The sequence below is a fragment of the Bubalus kerabau genome, chromosome 13 (assembly GCF_029407905.1).
Source record: "Bubalus kerabau isolate K-KA32 ecotype Philippines breed swamp buffalo chromosome 13, PCC_UOA_SB_1v2, whole genome shotgun sequence".
NCBI lineage: Eukaryota > Metazoa > Chordata > Mammalia > Artiodactyla > Bovidae > Bubalus > Bubalus kerabau.
The window spans coordinates 29,002,233-29,022,126 of record NC_073636.1 but is presented as its reverse complement, the minus strand read 5'-3'; the positions used below and the strand labels follow the sequence as shown (position 1 = coordinate 29,022,126).

At 42.5% G+C, this 19,894-nt stretch overlaps 1 protein-coding gene and 1 non-coding gene across 4 annotated transcripts in view; one reads left to right on the top strand and one right to left on the bottom strand.

The window, feature by feature from the left end:
• Positions 1 to 242: 242 nt before the first annotated feature.
• Positions 243 to 19,894, top strand: part of FRMD4A (FERM domain containing 4A) — a 323,302-nt gene continuing 303,650 nt past the window's right edge. For all 3 annotated transcript variants that reach the window (XM_055543859.1, XM_055543862.1, XM_055543861.1), the window contains exon 1: positions 243 to 742. In XM_055543859.1, coding sequence (XP_055399834.1) covers positions 584 to 742 — 159 coding nt within the window. In that variant the 5' untranslated portion in view covers positions 243 to 583. The remainder of the gene's footprint in view (positions 743 to 19,894) is intronic.
• On the bottom strand, positions 11,532 to 11,604 carry TRNAE-CUC (transfer RNA glutamic acid (anticodon CUC)). The gene has a single exon. It is a non-coding gene; the product is annotated as a tRNA-Glu (tRNA).

Sequence of the window (19,894 nt, the reverse complement as noted above, 5' to 3'; positions counted from 1 at the left end):
TTTTTCCAGTGTTGATTTGGGGGGAAAAAAAAACTGGCCTTTTGGCTTTGTCATGCAGAAACTCTGGTTCTGGAAGTTTTAAAGAGTTAAGAGTCTGAACGGAATGCCTTGGGAATGTTGGCGGGAGGCTGAAAATCCATCCCCTTTGCTTCTCACCCTGGATGGAATCCCGGAACCATGAGCACACAGTGACGATCCGGGTCCACGTTCTTTCTAAAATTCTGTTCTAATCTGCCCGGAAAGTCAGCCGGGTGTCCTCTGAGGTCCAGCGAGTGCTATTATCTGCAGGGGAGGCTTATTTTTACCTTGTCCTGGGAGACTTTCTGGAGGCAGGGAGAAAACATTCTCATTTAGGAGCTGTTAGCTCGTCCTTGTGCGGAAACAGTCTCTGAAGACTAGTGAGGGTGCTGGGGAGGCAGGGTAGGGGCTAGGACAGAGGCCCCAGTGGAGGCCGAGTTATTTGGACTGCATTTTTCCTGGTCTGATGACATCTCAGTGACATTTGAACTTGGCGTCAGGAAAAGAATACAGCCCTGCATATGGGGCCTGGGACCAGAAGGGCAGAGGCGGGGCCTTGGCTGGCATGGCTGCGGGGCCACTGGGCTCTGAGAACCTGCTGAATGCCTGGGACCGGCCGGTGTGGGGCCTGACTTGCCGGGCTCTGAGGACATGCCAAGGCAGAAACGTGCGGGTCCTGCAACTGATGCTGAAACCATGGTGCATCTCCAGGGCTGTCTACCAGGTGGGACCAGAAGCTCCTCTTCTGTTTCTTTGTAGCATGAGAAATTCGTGGGGAATGGTGGGAAAGGAACGTTAGCTCTTGTCGTTTCTGTATCATGTGTAATAAGGGGAGGAATCCACCTTCATCTGGCATCGTCTTCTAGGTGCCAGGCAATGGGAGAGGTGCACTGTAAGCAGGATCTAATTCAGTTTTCCTGACAACCTGATAAAAATGGGTGTTTGTGGCACCTTTTGGAGATAAGGTTATTAAAACTCAGGGAGGGATATAAGGTGTTCAGTGTTACCCAGCTGATAAATGACAGAGCTCTGGTATTTGCACCCAAGTTTTTCTGGCTACAAAGATGAGGATGCCCTCCCCACAAGTTCATGCTCCTCTCACAAGAGATGCTATTTTCTCAAAGAGTGTGTGTGTGTGTATAGGGGTGGCAAAAACCTGATACGGGGTGTTGGCTGGCAGGCCAGGAGGTGAGGAGGGACGAGCACTGAGCAGCAGTATCAAGTCCCCATCTTCCCCATCTTCCCCTCCCTCCCATTTGGTAGCTTCCCTTCTCAGACATTCCCACACAAATGTGAGAAATGGGGAAAGTTTTCTGCAGCTGGGTGGCCCTTCTAAGCCCACTGGCTGGGGACACAGAGCTCTTAAAAAGGGAGAGGGTCTGCTTTCCCACCCATCCCTCCAGACTGGTGGCATGAAGCCAAGTCCCTGCCGACCATGGGGGTTTCAGTCCTGATAGCCCAGCCCAGCCTGAGAAGAAGGATCCAGACTGACTGGGTGGGGGAGATGAAGGCAAATGAGCAAAGGGCCAGCTCTGCCCCTGCCTGCTTCTTGGAGGCAGGTGTCACTAGCTTGGCCTCAGTTAATGTTTTCCTGTAATGCTGTTTCTTTCACTAAGTTAGCTTGAGAGGTGTTGGCCCCGTCTCTGCTTCCCACACTGCTTGGAAGCAAGCAGGCACAGCTGGCCTTTGTATTCTTAAGCATAATTTGGCTACATATAATCTCTTAATGAACCATAGTGGCTAAACACAGGACCCTGTAGCCACCCTTCCCCCCAGCCCTCCCGGTGGACTGTCCATACTTGCATTGAATAGACAGCCCCTTGGAAGATGAGCCCAGGCGCCCTGGGTTGGTTTCACAGAGGGACACAGCCCTCCCAGAACCCCTTCCTTCTACTTTTTCATCTGCCTGTTGGCAGACGGGATGAAGACCATTCAAGTCCTTTCTAAAAATGAGGATTTTTTCCCCCAGAATTCTTGTGTTTGAAAGGCATATGCCTATAGTTTTGCTATAAACAGAAAATAAGGTTATGTCTGTAATAGATCATATATAAAAGAAACTTAAAAGAAGTATTCCCAAATTTGACAAGAATCTGAAAAGTCTTTACAGTGTTTCCCATGACAAATTGTGATTTTGAAAGACATCTGGGGGGAAAAAAATCACCCAGATGGGAGATACAAATAGAAACTAACATGGCTGGTTTGTCCATTTGAGGATTTTTTTAAAACCTTGGTTTTAGAGTCAAATCTCAACAGCTTGGTGTTGAGGCTAATTCCTTACACCAGATGAGTCTGTCCTATTTGTTGCTAATTACAAATGAATTTGGGAGTCCTGGCTTATTACTTCTGTTTCCCACTTTCTTTTTTATTATAATTTTTATTATTTCTTGGCTGCACTGTGGGGCAGGTGGGATCTTTGTTCCCCAACCAATCAAAACCATGCCCTCTGCAGTGCAAGCATGCCGACCACTGGATCTCCAGGGAAGTCCCTCTCCCACATTCTTTTCTTTCCTGTTTTCCTCGCTTTATGTTTCATTAAGTTATGTAAAAATCAGGATTCTAAATCAAGTGAGCAGAGTGCACTGGCCCCATGTCAGTGGGCTTTTTAAAGACTTTCCTTCATGCTATAAGTGTACTGGAGAGAACATGGAATTATTGGCCACCAGATCTTGAAGACACCTTCCTCCTGCTTCAACTTCAACTCAGTTCATCAGACACTTACTGAAGAGCAGTTTTACACCTGGCCCTTGGGAGGCATTTGGGACTCAAAAGCTAATCACACCTCGTGCTTGTCCATGATTTGTCTCTGGCCATGCCAGACTGGCCAGCCAAGCCAAAATGGTCAGCCTAGAGGTCAGCTGCCTATGACCCACACAGCCTGTCTTCAGCCAACAGGTAATTCCCACAGGTGGGTTTGAAAGGCATTTGTGGAGGGGAAAGCAAGGGCAGCAGGTCTAAACGAGTTCACTGACCTAAGAGGCCACGTTGACCAGTTAGCTGTCTGCAGAGCCAGGCTAGGGGTATTGGAAAAGAAAGCATCAGATCAGATCAGATCAGTCGCTCAGTCGTGTCCGACTCTTTGCGACCCCATGAATCGCAGCACGCCAGGCCTCCCTGTCCATCACCAACTCCCGGAGTCCATCAAGTCAGCGATGTCATCCAGCCATCTCACCTTCTGTCGTCCCCTTCTCCTCCTGCCCCCAATCCCTCCCAGCATCAGAGTCTTTTCCAATGAGTCAGCTCTTTGCATGAGGTGGCCAAAGTACTGGAGTTTCAGCTTTAGCATCATTCCTTCCAAAGAAATCCCAGGGCTGATCTCCTTCAGAATGGACTGGTTGGATCTCCTTGCAGTCCAAGGGACTCTCAAGAGTCTTCTCCAACACCACAGTTCAAAAGTATCAATTCTTTGGCGCTCAGCCTTCTTCACAGTCCAACTCTCACATCCATACATGACCACAGGAAAAACCATAGCCTTGACTAGAAGGACCTTTGTTGGCAAAGTAATGTCTCTGCTTTTGAATATGCTATCTAAGTTGGTCATAACTTTCCTTCCAAGCAGTAAGCGTCTTTTAATTTCATGGCTGCAGTCACCATCTGCAGTGATTTTGGAGCCCAGAAAAATAAAGTCTGACACTGTTTCCACTGTTTCCCCATCTATTTGCCATGAAGTGATGGGACCGGATGCCATGATCTTCGTTTTCTGAATGTTGAGCTTTAAGCCAACTTTTTCACTCTCCTCTTTCACTTTCATCAAGAGGCTTTTTAGTTCCTCTTCACTTTCTGCCATAAGGGTGGTGTCATCTGCGTATCTGAGTTTATTGATATTTCTCCCCACAGTCTAGATTCCAGCTTGTGCTTCATCCAGCCCAGCATTTCCCATGATGTACTCTGCATATAAGTTAAATAAACAGAGTACAATATACAGCCTTGATGTACTCCTTTCCCTATTTGGAACCAGTCTGTTGTTCCATGTCCAGTTCTTACTGTTGCTTCTTGACCTGCATACAGGTTTCTCAAGAGGCAGGTCAGGTGGTCTGGTATTCCCATCTCTTTCAGAATTTTCCACAGTTTGTTGTGATCCACACAGTCAAAGGCCTTGGTGTAGTCAATAAAGCAGAAGTAGATGTTTTTCTTGAACTCTCTTGCTTTTTCAATGATCCAGTGGATGTTGACAATTTGATCTCTGGCTCCTCTGCCTTTTCTAAATCCAGCTTGAACATCTGGAAGTTCACAGTTCACTTACTGTTGAAGCCTGGCTTGGAGAATTTTGAGCATTACTTTGCTGGCATGTGAGACGAATGCAATTGTGCAGTAGTTTGAACATTCTTTGGCATTGCCTTTTTTGGGGATTGGAACTGAAGGAATGGGGGTGGACTGAAGGAATCCCAAACGAGACATACCGTCTCCTGGGCACCTTCACCTATTCCCAGGCCCATTCACACTGGCAAGCAGGTTTGATTTAAATGGACATGCAAAGCAAAATACCTGCCTGTCTTCAGAAGCTCACAGCCTCCTGGGGAACAGTCAGAAAACAAATAGAGTTTTCAAAGGAAGAGTTCAGAGTAACTAATTTTGCTCAGGGAAGACTTTTCGAACAGTTTTTTTTCTCTCCTAGCCTGTGCCTTCTCCATTATAGAATATAGCTTAGCTAAAGTGTAAGGGTAGGGAGGGAGGTGGGATGAGGGTTCAAGATGGGAAACACGTGTACACCCATGGCTGATTTATGTCAATGTATAGCAGAAACCACTAAAATATTGTAAAGTAATTAGCCTCCAGTTAAAATAAATTAATTTTTTTAAGTGGAAGGGTAAAATAAGGACATATTTGTGAAAGTGTGCTGCAACTGCTGAAGTATATACAAATGGAAAGTATTGTTATTTTTATTGAAGTATAATTGATTTACAGTATTATATTAGTTTCAAGTGTACAACACAATGACAATGTTATTATGGATTATTGATTATAGTCCATTTAAAATTATTACAAAATAATAGCAGTATTTCCCTGTTCTGTACAGTGTATCCCTGTTGTTGACCTATTTTATACATAGTAATTTGTGCCTCTTAATCCTCTACTCATTTCTTGCTCCTGCTCCCTTCTCTCTCCCCACTGATAACCACTAGTCTCTTCTCTGTATCGGTGAATCTGTTTCTGTTTTGTCATATTTGTGTTATTTTTTAGATTCCACATATAAAGTGATATCTGTGTCACTGCATATAAAGTACAGTATTTGTCTTTCTCTGTATGACTTATTTTACTAAACATACTATCCTCTAGATCCATTCACATTGTTGCAAATAGCAGAATTTCATTCTTTTGTATGACTGAGTAGTATTCCATTATGTGTGTATATATGTGTGTGTGTGTATACACATACATACCACATCTTTATCCACTCATCTGTTGATGGACACTTATATTGCTTCCATATCTTGGCAATTGTAAATAATATTGCTATGAATATTAGGGTATGTGTATCTTTTCAAATTATTGTGAGTTGGGTTTTTTTTTTTTTTCAGATATATACTGAGGAGTAGGATTGCTGGGTCACATGGTAGTTCTATTTTTAGTTTTCTGAGAAGCCTCCATACTGTTTTCCTCAGTGGCTGCGCTAATTCACACTCTCACAAACAATCTACAAGGGTTTCTTTTGCTCCACTTCCTCACTGTTATTTGGGTTCTTTTTTGATGATAGGTTGCTTCCATGTCTTGGCTATTGTAAATAGTGCTGCTGTGAACGTTAGGCTGCATGTATCTTTTCACATTAGTGTTTTCATTTTCCTCACATATATACCCAGGAGTAGACTTGCTGGATTATATGGCAGTTCTATTTTTAGTTTTTCATTATCATTTTTTTAATATGCTGTATCCTTACTGTTTTTTATCTTGGGGAAAAATTCATCAAGAGTGGAGTGCCTTTAGTAATAGTAAAGGACAGGGAAGCCTGGAATACTGCACTCCATGGGGTCACAAAGAGTTGAACATGACTTAGCAACTGAACAACAATGCACAACAATGAAAAATGATTATTTTTTAATATACTGTATTATTATTGTTTCTTATCTTTGGAAAAATTCATCAAGAATGCCTTTACTTACTAGTGGAGGGGGATGAATGGCCATTTTTATGTATTTTGTTTGTCTAGGGAAAACTCGCTCTTTCTTTACTCTCATGCTACTATCACACTCACAAAGCTTGTGGTGTGGTTAGATTTTCCACACCAAGCAATTCTGGCACTAACTGCCTAGAGGCAGCACAAGTTCAGGTTAAGGGCTCAGGCTGAGGACTGCCCTACTCTTCAGACACCAATCACACATCCCCAGTTTACCCCACAACTTCTGGCCGACTTGTCTACAAATTGGAGGTTCCCATGATCCCCTCCTTGGATTTGGTCATTTGCTAGAAGAGCTTACAGAACTCAGGAAAACACATTTACCAGTTTATTACATGATACAGGAAATGAGAAAGGACATAGATGAATAGCCAGATGGAGAGATTCGTAGGGCAAGGTCTGGGAAGGTCCCAAGTGCAGGAGCTCCTAGCCCTGTGGAACTGAGATGCACATTATCCCAGCATATGGATATGTTTGCTAACCCAGAAGCTTTTTGAACCCCATATGTTTGAAATTTTATGGATGCTTCATCATGTAGGCATGCTCAATCATTAACTCCGTCTTCAGCCCCTCTCTCATTCCCAGAGGATGAGGATGGAGATGAAAGTTTTAAGCTTTCAATCATGGCTTGATCTTTCTGGTGACAAGTCCCCGTTCTGAAGCCATCCAAGAGCCCAACAGAGTCACCTCATTAAAATAAAAGACATTCCTATCACTCAGGAATTCTAAGGGATTTAAGAGCTCTGTGTCAGGAACCAGGGTTGAAGTCCAAATATAAGAACAAAAAATGCTCCCAGTGCTCTTCTCTTTAAGGAAAAATTGCAGGAGTTTAAGGAGCTCTGTGCCAGAAATGGAAGACAGAGACCTATATATATATATATATATATATATATATATATATATATATATATATATATATATAAAACTTTTTTTCCTGTTATTTCATAGCAATGCTTTCATGGTTGACAGTTTCTCCATTGCCTGAAGTGATGGCTATCATTCCCTGGTTGGACTTTTGATTCTGTCGGGGAGCTTTTAAAGCCACCCATGCCCAGGTCTGACTCCCAGAGAGTCTCGTTTAATTGATCTGGAGCCTATGTATGTATGTTTTGTAAGGTTTCTAGGTATTTATTGTGCATCCAGCTGAAGAGCCTCTGAGCTGAAGGAAGCTCATTCCACTGTCAGATAGTAAGCAGATGTTTATTTTCTGTGCCTGTGCATCTATTTCTGATTTGTAAATAAGTGCATTTGTATCATTTTTTTTAAGATTCCACACATAAGCAATATCATATGACATTTGTCTTTCCCTGTATGGCTTCCTTCACTTAGTATGATAATCTTGATCATGATAATCATGTTGCTGAAATTTGGCTCCCTGCATTTTAAGCCTGATTTCTCCTATGTGGAGGCCACATAGTTCCATAACCAGGTGCTGTAAGATGTAGTAATATCTGGATAAGACCCCAGGCCCTGTACCTTTATGGACAATACAGGTTAAGTCAACACTTGGGGGTGAGGAGTATGACTGAAAGCCAATCCTTCAATGGCATCATCCATTTCCATCTTTTCCTGTGTGCTTAGTCGCTCAGTCGTGTCCGATTTTTTGCAACCTCATGGATTGTAGCCTGCCAGGCTCCTCTGTCCATGGGGATTCTTCCAGGCAAGAATACTGGAGTGGGTTGCCATGCCCACCTCCAGAGGATTTTCCCAACCAAGGGATGGAACCCAGGTGGATTCCTTACCATCTTAGCCACCAGGTAGTCCCATCTTTTCATAGATAAATGGAAATGACCGTGAACTTCAAACATGTATTCTTTTAACCCAAACTACGTGTATTGCAACTCAAGTGCCCCTGAGCTGAGCTCCAGAAAGTGTCCATGGCCATTCCAATGCTACGTCATCAAGAAGGGAAGTTTAGCAGAGAGAAGGTCAGAGCAGAAATAGACCGTAGACATAACTGATTGCAATTATCATAGCTCCATTATGCAACTGTGACTGTGTACACATATTACCAGCAATCATCCTAGAGCCCTAGAAGAGATCCCAAGAAGTGACAGGCCCTGAAGTTTAAGGTTCATTAACATCATGATGAAGCCACCTTTTTTTCCTCCTGCCCAACCGCTTATCATGGGTATGAACTACAGGAGAAATAAGATAAATAAGACCAGTAACCTAAATTATTGCTGTGCCATAAATTGCTTCTGGCTCCAAAGATGAAGAGCACATATGCATGGCATATGTGAGTCTGTTTTAGTTTATTTTTTTAGTTGGATGTCATTCATTTTTTCAATCTCTTCATTTTTGGTCTATTTGCAGAAACGGCACCCTTCATGAGAGTTGCTAGCTTTTTTTCTGTTTTTTATTTTTTGAGGCTGCTGAATGAAGTCCAAAGAGGAAATTTACCTGCTCTTCCTGACTTTAGGATATAAGCTGTGGGGGAGAAACTAGGAGTGGAAAAATGTTCCAGTGTGTGTTCCCACCTTCCTCTAAGGAGTATGGTTTCTTATATGTATTTAAAATCATCCATCACTTTCTTCTAAAAGAGAATATGACCAGGAGCCAGAGTGACACCCAGGTGTTGGGAATTTGGGGAGAGTCCTTTTTTATTTATACTGAGAGGTTCTAACCCTGCGCTCTGACACTGCTTCTCTATGGCCCACAGAATCAGCCCTACATTGACCTGTATGTACTGAGTTTCCCACAAACACTGCCAGAAAAACAAAAACAAAGAAGTCAATGACAGAGGAGACGGCTTTATCACCCTGGGATGGAGTTTACAGTCACAGAGAATGGCTTGTGTGTTTTTCTTTTAATGGGAATTGTGCTTCTGAAACTGAGAGGTTTTACAAATAGGAATGATTTTGAAACTGCATTTTTATCAACTGTCTGTATGATGAGTTATAATGATGTCAGTGGTAAATTCTTCTAATGATGAATAATTCCTCTAAAAGGGGATTGGGTTTGCAATGATTTATTTGTATCTTCTAAAGCAACTAATACAACCAGTCTGGGACCAATGGATGATGCCATGATTCCAGGAAACGTTCCCACATGTGCAAAGCTAGGCTTTGATGCTCAATTTGCTATTTTTGCTGTTCCTCTTTCATCATTTCGTTCCGGCAATGTATGTTTTCCAGGGGTTGTGCTTTTTGTATTATTTAGTGCCTACATATGCTGTGGGGCTGAGCCTTTCCTCCGATGATCTACAACATATGTTATAGTTAAAGGGGGAAAGTAGGTTTGCACCAAGCAAAACAATTACCAAATTTATTCTCTTTCTTTCTACCTTTTGTCAAGTCTGTGCATTTGTTTATGTCAACCTTTTCTGCCACTCATTACAGCTATTTGTGCCCATTGGTAAAGGGTTATATGAATGCATTTCTGCTGATGTGCTTGAATGTTACACACACGTCTTTGCAACTGCATTTTCTTACATTGATAGGAGTCACGTCTTTGCAATAGAACCTCATGAATCTGCAAAGCTCATTCTTGAATTTTCTAGAAATGTATTTGCAAAGTAGGATCTCAGTTTTTACTTTGTTCAGAAAATATTTTTGAGTCTGACATGTGGTAGATTTTCATCCTTCTTGAAAGCACTTTCCTTGGTTCCAGTGAGAAAATAATACTTCATGGTTTAAAATTAGCTGTCAGTTACTGCATCAAGCAATGCTCACTTTGGGCCAGTCCCTCCCAACAGATGCTAATCTGCTTTGAAAGCATTGTGGAAATCAACTCAGAAGTTTCTCTTTTGACAAATATCACATTACCTTTGAATAATGAGGGCTTCTAAATTTCTATTCAGGTTGGGCTTTGGAAATAGTCATCCCAACAAAAGGAGAGTAGCCAATTTTTTAGTTAAATTGTATGATTGTTTAAGGGTCTTAGGGCTGAGGCTGATGGAAACTGTGGGAGATCTAATTTCTCTGCCATTGCCCGGAAATAATGATTATTTAACTAAATGGTGAGTCTTTGTCTAATATCCTCAAAATACCATCTTCTTCACAAAGTAGTGTCTTTTCAAAAATCCCATCGAGAGACAATTTTCAAACTTCCTAACTTTAAGCAAAACATATGTGCACAGGGTCAATAAGGTATTGTCAAATGAATTCTCTTATTTTTGATTCTCAATGCCAGTGCGGGGGTGGGGGAGGGGTGCGTTATAAATGAGGATACTGCACTGAGGCTCAGAGAAGTGAGTGACTAGCCTCCTGTGGGAGAGGATCTCAGCATCTGTGTTACCACATTTGTTCTGGAGTGATGGTCACCTATGTAAGTGTCACCTGATTTGAAGGCATCTCTTTCTACAGAGTCGTTTGAAAGATGATGGGCAGTAGTAGCTGCAGAAATCCAATATTCTAAAGTATATTCCTATCTTTACCAATAAATCTGGGTATGACATATTTCTACCTTGGTTTCTTCACTAAATGAGGATTCATTCATTCATTTATTCAGGTGTTTGCTGATTCATCTAACAAATAATAAAAGAACACCTGCTGTGTGCAGATATTGTGCTGAGTGCTAGAGATGGGATGGTGAACAAAACTGAACACAGTACCGTATTTGTTTACAGATTATATTACAGTGGTGGAGTTCTGGCACTCACTCACAACAGAACTAATAACTATGCAAACTCACAGGAAATTAAAATTGAATGTCAGTGCTTTGAGGACAAGTTACCTGAGGGCCTGAGAGAGTTTTACTGGGAAACCTACTTGTTCTGTGACATCAAGGAGGGCTTCCTGAGAAGACAGTAGATGAGCAGAGGTCTTATTAATAAAGACGAGTGGGTATGAACTAGGTAAAGGGAATGAGCAGAAGCAACACAATGTGCCAGCTTAAAGTTGCTGCAGCAAAAAGGGGCACAACTAGACTGAATTTGTTAGGCCAACAGTCATGCGTCTTTATGTAATAAGTGTAATGCGATTTATATCATTTGCAGTAATGATGTCCATACTGCTTAACCACTGGCTGCTCATCACAGAGCCTTGTTCTAACCTGGCACTAGACCTTCTGAAAACCAGCTGGCCTGCGTTAGAAGTCTCACCATCCAGTCTTAGCTGGAAATTTTCTTTATTCTCAAGGCTATGAGCTCATCCCCACACCAGATGGGTTCCTAATAAATGATGATTGTGCAATCTGATTATTTTCGTCATGCTAGCTCTCTTTGGAAGATGGAAGATGGAAGCAGGGCATGGGATCTCTTTATCATCTTTCTAAGTTGGAAGGGAATTTCCTCATTATGTTTGCACACCCTGCATTTTGAGAGAAAAGATACAGTGTAGAACTAGGCAGTTCTGCCCTAAGGGTCCACTAACAGTAATGGGTTTTTATATTTATTTATTTGGCTGCACCAGGTCTCAGTTTTGGCACACAGGATCTTTTAGTTGCGGCGTGTGAGATCTAGTTCCCTGACCAGGGATCGAACCTGGGCCTCGTGCATTGAGAGTGCAGAGTCTTAACTACTGGACCACCAGGAAGTCCCAATAGCAATTTAACTGTAGACAATCAATTCATTTTCCTCACCAGGTACATGAATTAAAGTAACTGGGGCTTCTGCAGTAGATACCTTGGAAATCTCAGTGACTTATCACAACAGAAATGTAGTTTTCACTCATAGTAAGTCTAACTTGTTCTGGTTTGCATACAGCCCTCCCCAGAATCATTCAGGGTCATCTCATGACTTGTCCCTTCTCTAGGGTCTCAGTGGCCTATTTATTTAATAAAGAAGAACAGGGCAGGGAAGCACCCTTAGAGTTTTTTATGGTCCAGATCTCGAAGTAGAACTCTTCCCTTATACTCACATAACATTGGCCAGAAGGTGGTCACATGACCACCCCCACCTGCTAGGAAAGCTGGGAAGAACAGGTAGGTGGGTACCTGGCCCACCTATTGCAGTGGGCTTAGGGCATGTGCCCTGAGTCAGTGAACTAGGTATGAAATCCCAATCCCCAGAGCACATCTTCTCATCCAGGAAACAAATAACTCTATTTACCACCTACTGTTATCTTTAGGGGACTTCCTTTGTGACTCAGATGGTAAAGAATTGCCTACAATGCAGGAGACCTGGGTTATCTTTAGGATTGAATGAGGCATTACATATAAAATACTTAGAGCGAGTATGATAAATAATACCAGCTCAATAGATGTTAAGCTATTATTATTAATTTATTCATTTGCTATAAAATAAGAGCAAATTTACAGGTGCCTGAGCCTTTTGTATCATCTACTCTGAGAAATGAATGGGGATATAAAACAATATTGTTTAAATTCTAAATGAAGGAAAAAAATACTCAATTTCCAAAATTTGTACAAGATTGTTCTTCGTGAGTCTCCTTTCAGTTTCCAGGGATAATTTAAGGAAGTCTTTTGACAGACAATTATGTCAGGAAGTAAGCTGTGACCCAAGATTCAAAGTAGGCAATCTTGGTAACTTAGGTAGTGGTGGCCTCTGGGGACCCAGCGCTGAATGAGAGTCCCAAGGTTGGTGTTTCCTAGAAATCTGAAGGGCCCTCTGATCTATCCTCCCCGCCAAGCCTGGATCCAAGCATGGGGGCTGCCTCTCCAATACCAGGCAGCTTTGTTTGTGCTTTCTAGGCGAGCATTTGCTTTGCGATTTCCCTGTTTCAGGGCAAGCACTGTAGCTTTTTTGAGCAGCATCTGCTGGTTTGGGCCAAATTACCTGCAGTTTGCTTCCTCTCTTGGCCAAATCCAGAGGCCAGGGTACCTCCCACCCCCAGCATTTTCCAAGCAAGAGGCTGTCCTTGTTGCTCTCCAGGCCTGGGGTGAAAATTACACCTGACACTTCATGTTAGGGCTCTGATCCAGGCATAGCAGCAGAGGGGCAGCAAGTGCCAGCTCTCATGGTGTGCTCAGAGGCAGGTCTAGAGGATCCTGATGAGGTAGATATGACCTCCTTGAACCCCTGAGGTTACATTTAGTTTCCTCCTGTGCCCACGAAACCTTAGCTAAACCCGTGGAAAAAAAAAATTGGCTCAGCTGTTATGTCACAACCTGGCCTTGCTCTTAAATGTCACTGCAGGGTACTGAGATCAAATCTTAAAAAAAAAAAAAAAAACAGCTTTTGAAGAAGGTGGATAGACATTATCTGATTATCATTGAGAGAAGAGGTTGCTGAGAAAAGATAGTGAAAATTCCAGCCCTTGTTGTCTAATAAATTTCCCTTATTTAAGCCACTTTGTAGAATAAAATACTTGGAGTGCTGGGGAATTTTGTTAACTTAGTCAAGAGTAATTCCTTCTCTTCTGCCAAGGCTATATTGCAAGCAACCAAGGAAACTACTTGTTGAGACTAGTGGTGACTATAAAACTAAAGTAATTGTTTATTGAGTTGTTTATTGAGTTATGCTCCAAGCACTTTGCTGTGGCTGTTGTTTAGTCGCTAAGTTATTTCCAACTCTTTTGCAACCCCATTGTCTGTAGCCTGCAGGTTCCTCTGTCCATAGAATTATCCAGGCAAGAATACTAGAGTGGGCTGCCATTTCCTTCCCCAGGGTATCTTCCCTATGTAAGAATCATACCTTCATCTCCTACATTGGCCCGTGGATTCTTTATTGCTGAGTCACTAGGGAAGTCCTCTAAGTGCTTTACATATACATTAATTTTCTCCATGATCCTTTAACGTAGCTACTATTATTATCCCATTTTACAGGTAAGAAAAGGGAGGTTAGGTCACCCAACCCAAGGTCTTGCAACTCCTAAGAAACAATCAGAGGCCAGGTATCTAGTGATAGTAGAAATCACCTGTTCACATTCTGCATTACTAGCCATCTACCACAAGGAGGTCCCTTATGTTGCCACCCTTGGCTCCCACAGCCATTTGAGTGATGAGTATTGGGTCACCATGTCTTGGCATATTTGATAATCCTTGCAATACAGTCATTGGGTGGCCTTTGTCTCCTAGAATTCCCTATCTGCAGTTTCTTTGTTGTGTTTGGGATTGAAGGATAAAAACAGGGCTCTTTTTCATTGCCTGAAATCTAGTGAAATACACAGCAATTTCTGCCTCCTGGGCTAGATTCTATTACCTTGGTCTAAGTTAGAGGTTCTTGATAATAATAGCTGACAATTACTTAAGGATCCATATATGTGCCTTTTTGGGCTTCCCTTATGGCTCAGCTGGTAAAGAACCCACCTGCAATGCAGGAGACCTAAGTTTGATCCCTGGATTGGGAAGATTCCCCTGGAGAAGGGAAAAGCTACTCACTCCAGTATTCTGGCCTGGAGAATTCCGTGGACTGTATAGTCCATGGGGTCGCAAAGAGTCAGACATGACTGAGCGACTTTCAGTTTACTATATGTGCCTTTCACATGTTTATACTTAATCTTCAAGGCTGCCAGAGGAGAGGATACCATTACAGTCCACCTTTATACATGAGGTAACTGAGTCACCATGAACTTAATGTAACTAAGTCACCATGAACTTAATGTCTCTTACTCAAGATCAAACAGCCAGCAAGCTGTGGAGCCAAGATTCAAACCAAGTCAGTTTGACTTCAGAGTTCAGAATCTGAAGCACAAGGCACTGTAGCTGACGCTGGGGTGCTGACTGCAAATCTGTTTTCGTGGAATCCTTGCATCACCTCCTTGTTGCTTCTGTTTCAGTTTCACAGTCACCTGTTTACAGCCATGTTAACCATAAATGCAAATGTCCTTGGCTTGTTTCATTCATGACATAGTTCTTAATTGGAGCAGGGCAGCATGGTACTTATGGAACTTGTTGAATCTCCACTCTAACAAGTAATAGCTATGTGACCGTTATCTTGTTACTGAGCCTCGGTTTTCTCCACTGTAAAATGGGGATGCATAAGACCTCACAATTGTGTTGTCATGAGTGAGATATTAACATAAAACTCAACATCATTCTGGTGAACAGGAAACATTCAATAAAAGGAAGTACTGTGGTGACTCAGATGTAAAGAATCTGTCCAGGTTCAATCCCTGTATTGGGAACTCCCCTCGAGAAGGGCATGACAACCCATGCCAGTATTCTTGCCTGGAGAATTCCATGGACAGAGGAGCCTGTGGGCTGTACAGTCCATGGGCTTACAAAGAGTCAGACACAACTGAGTGACTCACACTTTCACTGTCATTGTCATTATTGGGGTGGCTCAGTGGTAAAGAACCCACCTACCAATGCAGGAGACCTAGGATATTCGTGTTTGATCCCTGGGTCGGGGAAGATCCCCTGGAGGAGGGCTTGGCAACCCACTCCAGTATTCTTGCCTGGAGAATCCCATGGACAGAGGAGCCTGGAAGGCTACACAGTTCATAGGGTCACAAAAAGTTGAACAAAACTGCAGTGACTTAGCATGCACCCATTGCCATTCTTAACGTTGCTCTTTTACATTTGAATCAGCAAACATTGACTAAGTTCCAACAGTCAGTGTACTGATACTGAGAGAAAAACAAAAGCCTAGGTAAGGTATTTGCTACAAGTTTCAAACCAGCAGCGTAAATCAGTCAGGTGAGTAGAAAAAAGATAACTAGGGATGTGTGGCAGTAGCAAATAGAGACCAAGTAAGAAGTTCAGACAACAAATCCTGTGGGACTTCAGAGAAAGAAGGGACAAGACCTCAGAGCTGAATCAGGGAGGAAGACAAAGACCAGACAGGATTTAGCTAGGCTATAGGAGAAGGAAAGTTTCCCAAATAGAAAAATTATTACAAATACTGGAAAAAGATGTAGGAGAAACAACATCCGATGTATTCACAGTTGCCATATATGATCAACTTTCTAAGTGGCTAGCAGTACAGAGGAAGGGAGGGAGAGTTTGGGGCCAGAGAGATACAAGGACCAAAATAGGACTGAATGGAATGGGGAAGTGAAGGGAGCAAAAAAGCTAGTGATTTACTCAACCCCATGAATTAATATTGCAGCCAGAAATAACACCAAGGATTCCCAATTCCCAGCTAGATTCTCAAAATGAGACACTTTCCCCCAGCAAAGGAAGGCTTACGTCCCCTCCTTTTTCTTTAGACTCTGCTTATGATGAAGTACAAGCCAAAGAGAAGCAAGAAGATTTATAAACATTAACAGTCGGGCAGAAGAGCCTTTCAAAGGAGCCTGCCTGTTTGTTGAATCTTTCAGCTTCAAGACACAGTTGCCTTCCCACACCCGTCCATTCAGTCAGGGCCACCCCAGGAGAGAGCACTGATCTTGTTATTAACCAACTGTTTGGGTCACTCTCTGGTTCAGGGCCTGCTGACTCTTTCCAGGACTTTCTAAGCCAGTTGTTTAGCAAGAATGTTCTGGATAAAGCAGACACTCAGTTCTCAGGAACTGAGGAAGTACCCAGTGTGGGGGCTGGAGAACATGGAACTCATTGTGAATCTCAGTTTTCAAAAATGCTAAAAGTCTCCTGCTTTCTGTCCCTCCCAAACACTTGATGAGGCCAAGACTCAGAGAGAGTCCATTTGTTTTATTTTTCTCCTCCAACCTTATACAGTTCTCCAAATCATTTATAATGCTCAGAAATGCATGTCAGTTTATTTGTACACTGCTAAATGCATTTTCTGTGCCACCGGAAAAAATAAACAGCCATACATCCACAATTATTTCCCTTTTTTCCAGCTAGTAATTTTTTTCAGTTTCTTGAGGTGTAACTGCCATATAGCACTGTACCAGTTTCAGATGTACAGCATAATGACTTGCTTACATATACTGTTGAGTGATTGATTACTGCAGTAAGTTTTATGAACATACATCATCTTGCATGCTTGCTAAGTTGCTTCAGTAATATCTGACTCTTTGCAACCCTATGAACTGTAGCCCACCAGGCTCCTCTGTCCATGGGATTCTCCAGGAAAGAATACTAGAGTGAGTTGCCATGCCCGCCTCCAGGGGATCTTCTCCACCCAGGGGTTGAACCTGTGCTTCCTGGGGCTCCTGCGTTATAGGAGGATTCTTTACCACTGAGCCACTGGGGAAGCCCATCATCTTGCAAAGATACCAAAAAAAAAAAAAGAGAGAGAGAGAGAGAGGAAAAAACTGTTTTTCCTTGAGATAAGAAGTCTTGGGGTTTGCTCTTTTAACAGCTTTCACATAGCATGCTGCTGCTGCTAAGTCGCTTCAGTCATGTCCGACTCTGTGCGACCCCATAGACGGCAGCCTACCAGGCTCCCCCATCCCTGGGATCATCCAGGCAAGAACACTGGAGTGGGTTGCAATTTTCTTCTCATACAGTAGTGTTAACTACAATCATCATGACATATGTTAAATTACATCCCCAGTATTATTTATCTTATAACTGAAAATTTATACCTTTTGACTACTACTACTACTAAGTCACTTCAGTCGTGTCCGAATCTGTGCGACCGCATAGACGGTTTTCATCCAATTCCTCCCACCTCCCACCCCTGCCTCTGGTAGTCACAAACATGATCTCTTTTTCTATGAGTTGGTGGGGTTTTTGTTGTTGTGTTCTTTAGATTCCACAGATAGGAGCGATCATACATTACTTGTCTTTCTCCATCTGACTCTTTTCACTTAGCACAATGCCCTCAAGGTCCATCCATGTTGTTACAAAAGGCAGGATTTCCTTCTTTTCTTATGGATGAATAATATTTCATTGTGCATGTATACCACAACTTCTTTATGTATATATCCATCACTCTGGACTCTTAAGCTTATTTCCATGTCTTGGCCATTGTAAATAATGGGAGTAAGCATGAGAGCCACTTGTAATTTTAGATTAGCATCATGGTGTACCTGAGATGAGCAGAGACTTGGTGTCAGACTGATTCAGGTCCAAATTACCTGTCTCCACCAAACATAGGTCCATCATCTACCTGTTGCATGAACCTGGAAGGCTCCATAGTTGTCTTGAGACTTGGTTTCCTCTTCTGTAAAATGGGGGTAACAGTCAATTTCTTGTAAGCTTGTTTTAAGGATAAGACATCCTCCCTAAAGCACTCAGCATATTGTGTTCCCATAGGAGATGCTCAATAAGGGGTAGCTGTTTCATTACTGAACTTCCCTGGTGGCTCAGATGGTAAAGCATCTGCCTACAATGTGGGAGACCCAGGTTCGATCCCTGGGTTGGGAAGATCCTCTGGAGAAGGAAATGGCAACCCACTCCAGTACTCTTGCCTGGATATTCATTCATCACTTGAGCATTCTTGGAAATCCAGCTTTGCTAGGAAGGCCCTCTGCAGTAGCTTTAGAGATAAATGTGAAAGGGCTCAACAACAGGAAAACCACCTTGATGTTTTTCGCATGCATTACCAATTTCAAACCAAGAGCAGGAGAGCCTGGAAAATATAGAAATATTTTTTGGATGTACTACTTTATATTTAAGAACAATGTCCTTCCCCTCCTAGCATTGGCTACGAATCAGTACCCCTCTTCTCTCCAAGGGTGCCTTTCCGGCAGGCTGGGTCTCTCCACCATGAAGCAGTTTCTCAGTAGGGTCTTTAATACATGAGAAATTCTAAAACAAAATATACCCCAGCAGGGCACTGGGTCCATGTTGGCAAGTAAGCCTGCATCAGGTGACACCTCCATTATTACAGTGTGTTTTTAATTAAAGAAGGAATTGCAGCCCCGGACTTCAAGGTGAACTGCCCAGCCCCATGTGAAAGCCCGCAGGCTAATAGTACTACTCTTCTGGGACCAGAGGTCCTTGAGCCAGAGAGCGCCTTCTCCACTCCTGCACTGTTTCAGCCTCACCAGCCACCAGATTCTTCTTCACGTGTTTACATTTCAGGAACTTGGGTTAAAGGACGGTAGATGGTTAAGTAGCATTTAGGAGCAGAATTATTCCAATCGGATAGAATGACTACCTTACACATTTGGACATGATGTATGCTTTGTTAAGATCCATGGCGTATGGAAAATGAAGCCAGTCCAAGAAAGAAAATCATGGCTAAGGCTTAAAGAATCAAAGTCAAGGTCCTTTATTAGGAGAAAATTCAAACTGCTTTAAAAAAAAATTCATTGGCGTTTAGTTGCTTTACAGTGGTATATTAGTTTCTACTGTACAGCGCAGTGATTCAACTATACCTATATATATATATATATCCCCTCTTTTCTGGATTTCCTTCCCATTTAGGTCACAAAAGCATTCAGTAGACTTCCCTGTGCTACACAGTAGGTTCTCATTAGTTATCTATTTTCTACACAGTATCCGTAGTGTGTTGGTGTCAATCCCAATCTCGCAATTCATCCCACCACCCCACCCTTTCCCCCTTGGTGTCCGTACATTTGTTCTCTATGTCTGTGTCTCTACTTCCACTTTGTAAATAAGATCATTTATGCCAATTTTTTCAGATTCCACATATATGTGTTGATATATGATATTTGTTTTTCTCTCTTACTTCACTGAATATGACAGTCTCTAGGTCCATCCATGTCTCTACAAATGAGCCAATTTCATTCCTTTTGATAGCTGGTAAAGAAGGAGTGAGGACAGGTGGCTCCCTTGTGGTTATTCTTTCAAAATGAACTTCTTGTCTGATTATGACAGGCTGAGTTCTGAGATTTTTACGAAGGCTAAAAATTGCTGATGCTGCCAGGGTAACAACAACATGTAGCTTTTTCATTTCTTGGGGGAAACCTGCCATAGCTCACTGTAGAATAGAAAGGGAAATGCTGCACACATTACGGGAAAGTGTTCACAAGGTGATGGTATATGGGAACCAAAGTAGGATACACAACCCTTCAGACACAGGAATTCCCATTTCACAAAGAGAAGAACATTCATTTTGAAAAATCAGGTAGAAAACAGTGTTATGACCAAAGTAGGACATGT